General features: G+C 46.9%; 1 protein-coding gene across 2 annotated transcripts in view; it reads left to right on the forward strand.

Moving 5' to 3' along the window:
• The window catches only part of SPATS2 (spermatogenesis associated serine rich 2), a 119,253-nt gene that overhangs the window by 73,240 nt on the left and 32,994 nt on the right, over window positions 1-13,019 (forward strand). Inside the window, exons 1-3 of one of the 2 annotated variants that reach the window (XM_077297508.1) lie at window positions 7,695-7,917; window positions 10,731-10,810; window positions 12,531-12,639. In XM_077297508.1, coding sequence (XP_077153623.1) covers window positions 10,772-10,810; window positions 12,531-12,639 — 148 coding nt within the window. In that variant the 5' untranslated portion in view covers window positions 7,695-7,917; window positions 10,731-10,771. Of the gene's footprint in view, window positions 1-7,694; window positions 7,918-10,730; window positions 10,811-12,530; window positions 12,640-13,019 lie in introns of those variants that run through there. The other variant, XM_077297507.1, reaches the window with a different exon arrangement.

Genomic DNA, 13,019 nt, shown 5'->3' on the forward strand with positions numbered 1-13,019 from the left:
ACACTTGTCAAACATAGCGTTTGACAAGTGTGACCAACTTTTTACTATAGATGCAGCTTATGCAGCATCTATAGTAAAAGATAGAATGTTTAAAAATAATAAAAAAAATAAAAAAAATGCTTATACTCACCCAGACATCTCCTCAGCGGCCGTCCGGCTCCTCTTCTAGCTGGTCTGTGCGCACAGGACCTCCCGTGACGTCACGGTCACGTGAGCGGTCACATGACCGCTCACGACCAATCACAGGACAGTGACGTCATTCGGCGAGGTCCTTCAGCGCACACCAGCTACAGGAACCGAACGGCAGCGTGCGAGGAGGCGGGAATACATCGAGGGTGAGTATAGGACTGTTTATTATTTTATTTCTTATTTTTTGACCACTTATATGGTGCCCAGTGCGTGGAGGAGTCTCCTCTCCTCCACCCTGGGTACCAACCGCATATAATCTGCTTACTTCCCGCATGGTGTGCACAGCCCCGTGCGGGAAGTAAGCAGATCAATGGACCCCTAGGTGTGCGGAATCCCTGCAATTCCGCATTTTTAATGAACATGTTGCTTTTTTTTCCGCTATGCGATTTTTTCGCGGAAAAAATCGCAACATTTGCACAAAAAATGCGGAATACCCTGTAAATAATAGGAGGCTTATGTAAGCGTTTTTTTTCGCGTTTTTATCACGTTTTTATAGCGAAAAAACGCGAAAAAAACGCTAACAATCCTGAACGTGTGCACATGGCCTAATTGTCCCCTATTTGGATGATTTCCTTATAGTTGGGAATTCAGCAGACCATTGCCTCTCTCAGCTAAAAACAACCACAACCAAACTTGAGCATCTGGGGTGGATTGTGAATTATGAAAAATCCCGATTACAGCCCCAGAAAATACAGAGATTCTTAGGACTGTTGTTAAATTCAGAGACCCAACAGTGTTGTCTTCCGCCCGACAAGTTATTACACATCCAACAACAGGTGTCTAGAGCAACTGATAATCCATCCATGACACTAAGACAGGCTATGTCACTGTTAGGATCTCTAACCTCGTGCATTCCCGCTGTCCGTTGGGCCCAATTTCACACCAGACCTTTACAATCCGAGGTACTGGTTAATGACAGAATCTTACAAGGGTCCTTGCAAAGTCAGATTACTTTGGGTCCAGAAGCACTGACATCTCTTAGATGGTGGCTAATCAATGACAATTTATCGGCAGGAGTTCCCTGGGTGACACAGGCGACACGTATTGTAACAACAGACGCTAGCCCTTCAGGTTGGGGAGCACACATGAATGACATGATAGTTCAGGGTCTATGGGACCCCCTAACATCAGCCTCCTCCAACCAAAAAGAATTAATGGCGGTTGAACTTTCAGTTAAAAAATTACTCTCATATCTGCAGGGTCACCACGTCAAGATCCTCTCGGACAACCAGGTGGCGGTCGCATACATAAATCACCAGGGTGGAACTCATTCCGAATCACTGATGAGAGTGACAGATCGTCTATTCCAGACTGCGGAAGACCATTTTCTATCTTTAACCGCACTGCACATAAGAGGAAAAGAAAATGTAAAAGCGGACTTTCTAAGCCGCAACACCCTGAGACAAGGGGAGTGGTCTCTAAACGGTCTTGTGTTCGACCAGATTGTCCACAAATGGGGACATCCAGAGGTGGATTTATTTGCCACCAGGGACAATCGAAAGACAGTAAAATTCTGTTCCCTAAATCCCAGGGAGAATCCTCTAGCGGTAGACGCCTTTCTGATCAGTTGGAACTTTTGGCTGGCTTATGCGTTCCCCCCGCTGGCCCTGATACCTCTGGTAATCAGGAAAATAAGAGAGGATCGGGCAAGAGTTATTTTGATTGCCCCATTTTGGCCCAGAAGGGCCTGGTTCACCTGGCTCAGGATCATGTCAGTGGAGGACCCCTGGGTGCTTCCGGACATTCCAGATTTACTCTACCAGGGTCCAATCAGCCATCCTCAAGTAAAGAATCTCCATTTAACGGCATGGAGTTTGAGAGGGCGTTACTGAAGGACAAAGGGTTCTCCCCAAATTTGATTGAAACCCTTATGAAAAGTAGAAAGCAGATTACAACAACAATCTATGCTAGAACCTGGCGGAAATTCCTAGCCTCTTCTGATTTTAATTTAGAAGAGGGAATTCCTATAAAACAGATCTTAGAATTCCTGCAAAGGGGCTTAGAGCTAGATCTATCCACTAGTACCCTAAAGGTACAAGTCTCGGCCCTAGGGGCCTTGTTTTCCTGTAACATCGCCAATAATTATTGGATCTCAAGGTTCATTAAAGCTTCTAGTAGGGCTAGACCCATACATAAGGATAGATCTATGCCTTGGGATCTTAATCTAGTCCTGTCAGCATTGACTAGAGAGCCGTTTGAACCATTACAATCAGCTTCAATTAAGGCCTTATCCCTTAAAACAGCATTTCTGGTAGCGATAACATCTGCCCGTAGGGTAGGGGACATACAAGCTCTCTCCAGAATTTCCCTTTACACAGAGTTTCTGCCAGATAGGGTAGTCCTCAGACCGGACCCAGCCTATTTACCAAAAGTGTCATCACGGTTTCACAGGTCACAGGAGATAGTTTTACCATCTTTCCTTCCCAATCCCTCCAACCCTAAAGAAGAGCTACTCCATACACTAGACGTTAGGAGATGCCTGTTAGAATACATCTCTGTTACTGATACATGGAAGAAAGATAATGCGTTATTTTTATCTTTCCAAAATCCTAGAAAGGGACTCAGGGTATCAAAGTACACACTAGCAAAGTGGATTAGGGAGGCTATCTCTTTGGCTTATACTGCAGATGGGGGTCCGACTCCGCAGAATCTGAGGGCGCATTCCACCAGAGCCATGGCTACATCCTGGGCGGAAAAATCTGGAGTATCAATCGACCAGATATGTAAGGCGGCCACATGGTCATCCCCGTCCACCTTCTTTAAACACTATAGGTTGGATTTAGGGGCCTCCTCTGATCTCACCTTCGGGTTAAGGGTGCTGCAAGCTATAGTCCCTCCCTAAGGTAGTGTTACATCTCTGTAAATCTCTCGTCGTGCTGTCATGGGAGTCCGAGTAAAGCATTAAGCTACTTACAGGTAGCGGCATTTCTCGGAGCCCCATGACAGCACCCTTAGTTCCCTCCCTATTTCACGTGGGGGTTGCACCTCCTATATGTATATATCTCACGTATGATACCCAGTTCCAATATATGGGTTATAATATTGTATATAAACTGTATATAATGTATATTTTTGTGTGCCACTAACCGCAGTAGTCCTCTCAAGGCTCTGAAATACAACTGATGCAGGGGAGAGGTGCCGCCCTTTTGTATCTGTAGGTTTCCTGTTCCTAATGGGCGGATCCCCTCTCTCGTCGTGCTGTCATGGGCCTCCGAAAAATGCCGCTACCTGTAAGTAGCTTAATGCTTTCATCTTAAGAAGGGGTTTTATGTCACTAGGATATGCCGTTACTTTATACATTACACTAACGTTCGCCAATATCAGCGGGATAGCTCGGCTGTCTAATGTGTATGGGCCTCCTGACTTCCCTGAGAGATGGTGTCCTGTGAGGTAAAGATGCAACATGGTGGCTTTACAATGGCTGTTCCGTTTTCTCCTCTGGGAGATGAACCATTGCTCTCTGAGTTCTTGTGTATGGAAATGTCTGGGGGTGATGGCTGTGAAACGGATGTCCAGAAGTCATGTAATGTGTTTGGGGGTGTTGCGCTGCATCTCCTTGTTTTCCCTGGATAGCGGTGCTCCCGGCCACTCGTCTGTGTTGGCGTCTGCACTGCAGCCATTTTCCCATGTATGAGGCTGCACTGCAGTTCCCTGCGCAGGACCAAAAGCTTAACGGGACCAGCACATCTGCTCAACAGACCCTTCATTCTACTGCCTACAGCCTACAAATAATGGCATGTGTTAGTGATATTCCGTCACATAATGAGACTCAGTCATAACATGGGGCACTGGACCTTCCTGATTCTCACAAGGTTTCATATTCAAATTTCTGTGTCGTTCTTTCTTGTCGTCTTTTGGAGAAAGCGAATGATCTGGTTTGTCCAGGTCTATATCCTGGTACAGCCCTGCGCACACAATGCACGATACCTGAAGTCTTTCGTGTGCTTCTCTGTTCCTTCCATGTTCTGTGGTAGGTCTCATCCTGTACTCTGGATCCCTAGGTTTGTGGCCTAGACAATAGTAGATTATACTAGTGTTGGTGATTCATTGATTGGGCACTGTGACCTGCGCTAGGAAACCGCCAGCAGGAAAGCTGCTCTGTGTACTCACATCGTGTCTGTGACCTGAAGCAAAACGCACTGTGGATTTTCCTTAAAGGGGTAGTCCCATCTCCAAGATCCTATCCCAATATGTAGTAGTAGGGGTAATATTATTGGCAAATAAACTCCCAGGTAGCAAATCAGAAAAACTATACTACTTTTCTATGTCGCTTACCTCATGAGCAGGCATTGCAGGAGCTTGGGTATGCGAGTTTACGACCACTCTTGGGACTCGCTCACACCTGCGCATAATCGATCCCATTCTCATCCAGGACATATAGTGAGATTGTTGGTGATCGTAACCATGCATACCTAATGGCAGCCAGACTCCGCCCATAATGTGTATATCGGTGACCTAACGACAGCCAGACGCCGCCCATAATGTGTATATCTGTGACCTAATGGCAGCCAGACGCCGCCCATAATGTGTATATCGGTGACCTAACGACAGCCAGACTCCGCCCATAATGTGTATATCTGTGACCTAATGGCAGCCAGACGCCGCCCATAATGTGTATATCGGTGACCTAATGGCAGCCAGACGCTGCCCATAATGTGTATATCTGTGACCTAATGGCAGCCAGACGCCGCCCATAATGTGTATATCGGTGACCTAATGGCAGCCAGACCCCGCCCATAATGTGTATATCTGTGACCTAATGGCAGCCAGACCCCGCCCATAATGTGTATATCGGTGACCTAATGGCAGCCAGACCCCGCCCATAATGTGTATATCGGTGACCTAATGGCAGCCAGACCCCGCCCATAATGTGTATATCTGTGACCTAATGGCAGCCAGACTCCGCCCATAATGTGTATATCGGTGACCTAATGGCAGCCAAACTTCCCCCATAATGTGTATATCTGTGACCTAATGGCAGCCAGACCCCGCCCATAATGTGTATATCTGTGACCTAATGGCAGCCAGACTCCGCCCATAATGTGTATATCGGTGACCTAATGGCAGCCAGACCCCGCCCATAATGTGTATATCGGTGACCTAATGGCAGCCAGACCCCGCCCATAATGTGTATATCGGTGACCTAATGGCAGCCAGACTCCGCCCATAATGTGTATATCTGTGACCTAATGGCAGCCAGACCCCGCCCATAATGTGTATATCGGTGACCTAATGGCAGCCAGACCCCGCCCATAATGTGTATATCGGTGACCTAATGGCAGCCAGACCCCGCCCATAGTGTGTATATCTGTGACCTAATGGCAGCCAGACCCCGCCCATAATGTGTATATCTGTGACCTAATGGCAGCCAGACCCCGCCCATAATGTGTATATCGTGACCTAATGGCAGCCAGACCCCGCCCATAATGTGTATATCTGTGACCTAATGGCAGCCAGACCCCGCCCATAATGTGTATATCTGTGACCTAATGGCAGCCAGACCCCGCCCATAATGTGTATATCTGTGACCTAATGGCAGCCAGACCCCGCCCATAATGTGTATATCTGTGACCTAATGGCAGCCAGACCCCGCCCATAATGTGTATATCGTGACCTAATGGCAGCCAGACCCCGCCCATAATGTGTATATCTGTGACCTAATGGCAGCCAGACCCCGCCCATAATGTGTATATCTGTGACCTAATGGCAGCCAGACCCCGCCCATAATGTGTATATCTGTGACCTAATGGCAGCCAGACCCCGCCCATAATGTGTATATCGTGACCTAATGGCAGCCAGACCCCGCCCATAATGTGTATATCGGTGACCTAATGGCAGCCAGACCCCGCCCATAATGTGTATATCTGTGACCTAATGGCAGCCAGACCCCGCCCATAATGTGTATATCTGTGACCTAATGGCAGCCAGACCCCGCCCATAATGTGTATATCGTGACCTAACGACAGCCAGACCCCGCCCATAATGTGTATATCTGTGACCTAATGGCAGCCAGACCCCGCCCATAATGTGTATATCTGTGACCTAATGGCAGCCAGACCCCGCCCATAATGTGTATATCTGTGACCTAATGGCAGCCAGACCCCGCCCATAATGTGTATATCGTGACCTAATGGCAGCCAGACCCCGCCCATAATGTGTATATCTGTGACCTAATGGCAGCCAGACCCCGCCCATAATGTGTATATCTGTGACCTAATGGCAGCCAGACCCCGCCCATAATGTGTATATCGGTGACCTAATGGCAGCCAGACCCCGCCCATAATGTGTATATCTGTGACCTAATGGCAGCCAGACCCCGCCCATAATGTGTATATCTGTGACCTAATGGCAGCCAGACCCCGCCCATAATGTGTATATCTGTGACCTAATGGCAGCCAGACTCCGCCCATAATGTGTATATCTGTGACCTAATGGCAGCCAGACCCCGCCCATAATGTGTATATCTGTGACCTAATGGCAGCCAGATTACTGAGCTATTCAATAAGCCTTCTGTAGCTTTGTTTTTGCTGGTGTCCAAGTCATCCCTGGTGGCATCAGGCTGTTACCAGGGTTCTGCCCCTCCAGGATGGCTCGCATGGCCTTCCAGCACAGTCCCAAGAGCATGGAGCAGATACCAGGGCATTACATGTGTAGAGGCGGGCAGGGCTGTAGAAGGGCGCTGCGTCTTTTGTGTGACAAGGATGGGGCATTGCCGGAGCCCTGCAAGATGGTCTCCGGCGGCCACCGGCATACTGGATGGGTCAGAGCCTGCCCTCCTGCAGTGAGTCCTGTGCTCACAGACCAGCACTGTGCATTCACCAGATGTCACCCGGATTGGCATGCCACCAGTGCCGCCATGTTATCCTCACAACCGAGCACATGTGACAGACACAAATGTTTGGAGGTGGCTTGGTGAGCATTATGCTGCATGCAGTATCACCTCTAGGACGTGTCGCCCCTGGCCGGCTAATCCTAAAATATTATCTGAAAATCTGCCGCCTTTCGGAGTAACACGTATAAGGCAGCCGGCGTCTGCTTCATGCTCCCGTGGTTCAGGCGGCATGGATGCCTCATCTGCTTCCCTTTATCTTGACATGTGTTACAGTAACAGTCAGTGATGTGTAGCGCGTCATTGACTTCCCGCTTCCGCTGGGTGTCAGTCTTCACTGCAGATCTAGCATTTCGTTCATGACCCAGAGTGATGGAGGTGAATAATGCTGTTCCTTCTTGCACTGTATCTCAGCTTCTGGGTTTGTGGAAGGCCTGAATGATAACTGCAGTGTACTCTGAGTCGACGAGCAATGCTGCGCTCCATGGCGGTCCCCTGAAAAGCTCTTGAAGCTGTATTGTTAAATAAAGGAAAATGTTTTGTACTTTGAGTTGAACCTGTTTCCAAGTCCACTGTATTATCAGCCGTTCCACGCCGCCTCCCAGCTGGATTGACGTCAGCCAGCATGCTATGCATTTATGACAAGGGCTAGTTGTACTTGCTTTGCGTGCTCATTGTCTTCTGACTGTGACCAATGTGATGGCAGGTACGCAGGAGAGCCTTTGACAGTGGAAGGGGTGTGGTTGGGAAAGCATCCGCCTGTGAAATAGTGCGACACCTTCCAGGATCGCTCCCAGCAGGTAACATTCACTGCTGGCCCTGTACCTGGTCACATAGCTCGTCCCTGTGGTCTTCCTCCAGCACCCTGGCTCATCGCGCTGCTCGGGGGCTTCATACTGGTAAGAGATGGCAGCAGTGGAGTACGTGTATGTATTGTTATATATGTAACTAGGCCGGGATGGAGCACATGTATAGTGTTACACAACTGTCCTGGGATGTGCGCTCAGCAGGTGCACGCACAACTGTATTGAGACCACTTTATTATTTTTTGGAGGAGGGCGTTAAAATTGCATCAGGCCCCCAGAATGAGTAGGATTGGTTGCAGGTGCAGTCACATTCCTGAGCCCTGTCGTACGGTTCACAGAACAGCTGCTAAATGTTAGAAATCTTTAACTGGGCTTGCAGAAATCCATGTCTACCAGGTCCTCGCTCCCTTTACCAGCTGCAGAAGAGGTCTTAAGTTCAGCGCACACTTTGTTTCCAGGCTTTGCAGAGTCCCTGCTTTTATTAACAATATTCTTTCACATTTGCGGATGATGTGCAGACCACCATTACCTTAATTGTAATGGTCCTTCCATGCAGTAAGTGACAGTGTACGTGCAATCATTGATATGGCTGCCACCCGCGCACAGAGGGACTGGACGATCCCTATTCTGTATCAGGTTGGCCTCATTTGGGGCAGTCTCCAGACTGAAGAATTTCTGCTATTTCTTCTATAGAAGAGTCAGTTTACTTCATTGGCGGAGAGTGCAGGCGACTGGATGTTTTTCCATCTGTACGACATTACTGTAACCAGCTTGGTCATGCCATGTATCTAGTCAGTAGGAAATGGCTGAGTATGTTGAACACTCAAAATTTTCTACCAAATACAGTAGCCTTGAGTCCACAGTGTGGTCACCGGGAGGGGTAAAAAAAAATCTTAAAGCAGATTTGTCACTAGAACTCACAATACAATTTACATTGTTAAATGGATCTTAGACCAGATTAGGCTGGAGTATTTGCTGTGACAATCTTGTATAATCCTTTTTTTAAAGTGTAAACTCGATTAACAAACTCCTCAGTGTCCCTCCTCCTGCTGCTGCTGAACCTTCTACTGCCAAGTACAAGCTGCATCTTTTAGGGCGCAGTCAGGCGGCCATTTATATCACACCGAGATCGGATCCCAGTGCACAAACTGGCTGATGGCTCTAGGGACCCGAGCGTGACGGTTGCATAGAAATACATGAAGCTGTCGCCCTCCGATCCGATCTACACTGCCATCTGACGGCACCGTAGGGTTGGTGAGCGGTTGGCGAACAGGGAGTCCGTGGTGCGTTTATGCTTCCTAATCTGAACACAGCATAAAGAAGGTTGGTTACAGCCATGTGTCACTTACTGGGCTTCTTGCTGTAGTTTTGATCTGCTGCAGCTATGCAAGTCTTCTCAGTAATGAGCTCTTTCAGACGTGGCCCACACCTTTGATTGACAGCGGTAAGGAAAATCGGGGCTGATGAATATTGTAGATTCACAGAACTCTGAGCTGCAGAAGTGATATACCAAAACTACAGAACGAAGCTCAGTAAGTGGAATCAGGGTCTCTGCCGCTACTTTATGCTGCTCTCAGATGGGACCGCAAAACCCTGCTGACAGGTCTCTTGTGTAGTGGTGAAGTCTCTTACTCTTAGCAGCACTCCTCAAATACTCGTTTAATATCCACGTCAGACAGCTGTAAAGTCCTAAGTACACCAGCCTCATCAGGCCTAAGTGATTTATGTAACAATGTATGCAGTTCATATCGTGAAATCCGGTGATAGGTCCACTTTAAAGTCTGTTCCAATCAAAGTTTGGAAAGTCTCAAACGTGTTTCCTGCTTGGTTCACTAGATGTTTTCCTCTACTCCTCCTATATGGTGACACTTTCCTTGGTGGTTTAGCACTGGACGTTATGATTACAGTAATAGACCCTCACATAAAGGTTCCTGAACAGCCCCCTATTACTTGCCCAGTCTACCTAAACCGTACTGGGCAGAACATTTGGGGCATAGGCACATACCGTTGGTAGGGTGAAATTATCCCATCCCCTTCCCACATGCTCAACAGAAAATGGCCAAAAATTACAGATGCCGGAAGCAGATTCCTGGGATCATGGGCCACCTGGCTCCTGGTATTTGACCAGTTTTGATGTGTGAGAGCATTTTGGTTCCCACTACATCTTGTTTGTAGACTCGCATATCCTTCACGCTGGTGTCTAATATTCCCTCTGCTTCCTCGTCTCAGCCTCCATGATGCATCTCTGTAGCATATATTTGCAGCTGTTGGGCAAGCGCCTCATGTTGTGTCCATATTTCTTCCAATGCTCGCCTTTCTTGGCAGCGGTCACACCTCATTACGCACGGTGATGGCGTCCAGCTGCAGCCCTGTGGACACAGGAGATCTTCTGTCCTGTACAGTATTGTGTACGTGTCCATACGAGGAAAGACAGCGGTGAAAGTGATTTAACCCGGCGTCCTCCTAATATTGGCACTGTGCAGAGCGCTCAGTGATGTGAAGGCTTCGTCTTTTAGTCAGGGAACGTAGTGGTTAATGGGTTGTAGAGTTTTTCCAGTTTTAGTAGGTCATGTTATAGAACGGCCACGCATGCAGAAGTTAATCTAAACTTCCTTGGATCAGTTTGCTGCTGAGGTGGAGCCGCCAAGAGTTATTAAGGCAAGCCAACTACTTTTAATATCTGTCTGCTGGAATGCAAATTGTCTCTATGGGGTGTGATACGCCCCACCTTCTCTCCGGATCGTTATGGCTTGTGTCTCTAGTCGAGAATTGGACGCATCAAATTGAACTGAAGATTTTGTGGCTATAGTTTTTATTGGATGGTCTTTGTGTTCAGATTCAGCTTTACCTCTTGTCTGTTTTGTATACCGTAATTAAATTTGGTTATTTTTCCTTTCTCCTGACAGATCCAATAGGCTTTGTCTTTGACGTCCAGTCTAATACGGTCATGGCTCAAGGGGGCTCCTATGAGAATATGAAAGAAAAGGTAAGATCTTCCTGATGGTGCAGGATATTCTTTTCATTCTACTCTTTTCTATACATTGGATGTCCTACAAAAAGAACTGCTTAGCAATATGCGCCTGTCTGGTGTCCGCTGGTCACATCCAGACTATTTATCAGCAGGGTAAGGGCTCGGCAGTAGAGTTGAGCGAATTTGCTTGGATTCCCTCTTATTCGGCAAGCTATGGCGCCAAATAAGCTGCAGAGGGAACCCGGCTTCCTGGATTGCGCCGGCCGATCGGCGCTGGAGCTGCACGTGTCGCGGCTGTGTGACAGTCACCGCACATGCTTGGGGGAGCCTTTGAGTGGTTATCCATGCATGTGCTGTGACTCACACAGCCGCGACACATGCATTTCCAGCCGGCGCAATCCAGGAAGCCGGGTTCCCTCTGCATCTTATTCGGCGCCATAGCTTGCCGAATAAGAGGGAATCCAAGCAAATTCTCTCATCTCTACTCGGCAGCACATGGCCTTTTTACACAGAATGATGTGCTGCCGAGAGCAATAACTTTTGCTCGTTCATCATGTTATAGAACTCATAGGATAAAATATAACTTTTACTAAATGATTTAAAGTATATGTGTATACGGTTTCCGCTGCTGTACTGGGACCACAAAATCTTCTAGTGGTGCTATGAGTTTAATGTACCCAGTAGGGTATTTAAAGTGGTTTTCCACACCCATGTTATAAGGTATCACTGATACCGTATCAGTAACCATGGTGGTTCTTGCGCTGTTGGACCCTATTGAGTATTTCTGAATAGGACACGATAGAATATCAGAAACCTAGAGTTATATTGATTTCTGACAAGGATCTACAGCGCTATCCACACAGTTGTTTGTATGTTTGTCTGTGTTATGCACCTTGCACTTTCAGTGTGAGTTTTGGTTTTTAAATGATTTAGTAAAAGTTATATTGTATCCTATATGAGTTCTATATATGCAAATTTTGGGATAACACCACCGGCTGAATGAATATATCGTTCATCAGGTTACTGACGGCCTGTTTTTATTTGCCAATATCAGGAGCAGTTCTTGATAATTATGTCTATGTTCCATAACCTAGAAACGCTTATTCCTGATAATCATGCAGTGTAAATGCACCGGAAGACGCATTAAGGCATAAACGTGTCCTCTCGACTCAAGATAAGTGACACGAGATTAGTAACTTTGAAAGAGGAAAAGAAACTTTTTTGCTACTTTTAGACTCTCGTAACACACGGGTCGTTTTTTTTCCCTCCAAAGTTCAATCATTTGCGTCACTTGTTTCAAACTATCTCAAGTCTTAAATACAGGTACACAAGGAAGGACGAATCTGTACTTTTCCACCTGTACTTTTAGGCTATTTTCACTTTTTGAGATTCATTCTACAGATAGTGAATATGGAGATTACATCACTGCACAGAAGGTTAGCCACACGGCGATTCCAAGATTTCCCTTGCGATTATGTAATCCTATTGTATGTAAAGGGACACTAAACCTTCAGTTTCCCATATCTACATGTTATCTCTGCCGGGGAGCAGTCATTTCAGGTTAGGGAGAGGCTGATTATGGGAGAATTATCGGCTGCGTGATCAGATAATTACGTGATCTCTTGGAGCACGAATGTGTGAATGCTATTACGTACTGACTCTTATTGTTCCTTTTGCTGAATCCTCAATATAATTTTAGGACAAAACTTAAATAATCTTGTCACTTAATTTCTAGATTAACGCAGTGCGTTCTGTCGTCCCCAATAAGAGTAACAATGAGATCATCTTGGTGCTCCAACACTTTGATAACTGCGTGGACAGAACCGTACAAGCTTTCATGGAAGGTGGGTTGTATCCTATGTACATGCGACATGATTATTGATGGCTACAGGGGAATCATTCTGTAGACGGGCTGGTTTATATAGCAAAATCTTTCCTGTTCTTGGCTCAAACCTGACATCCTACTGCAGCGGTGTCAAACTGCATTCCTCGAGGGCCGCAAACAGGTCATGTTTTCAGGATTTCCTTGTATTGCACAGGTGATAATTTAACCACCTGCACAGATAATGGTTCCTGCACCTTGTGCAATGCTAAGGAAATCTTGAAAACACGCATGGTTTGAGGCCCTCGAGGAATGCAGTTTGACACCCCTGTCCTACTGGGTATTTGTCGTTATTAATCAGAAACTTATTGTACAGTTTACACTTGAGGCCACATTGTCCTA

Source organism: Ranitomeya variabilis, chromosome 3 (assembly GCF_051348905.1).
Source record: "Ranitomeya variabilis isolate aRanVar5 chromosome 3, aRanVar5.hap1, whole genome shotgun sequence".
NCBI classification, from domain to species: domain Eukaryota; kingdom Metazoa; phylum Chordata; class Amphibia; order Anura; family Dendrobatidae; genus Ranitomeya; species Ranitomeya variabilis.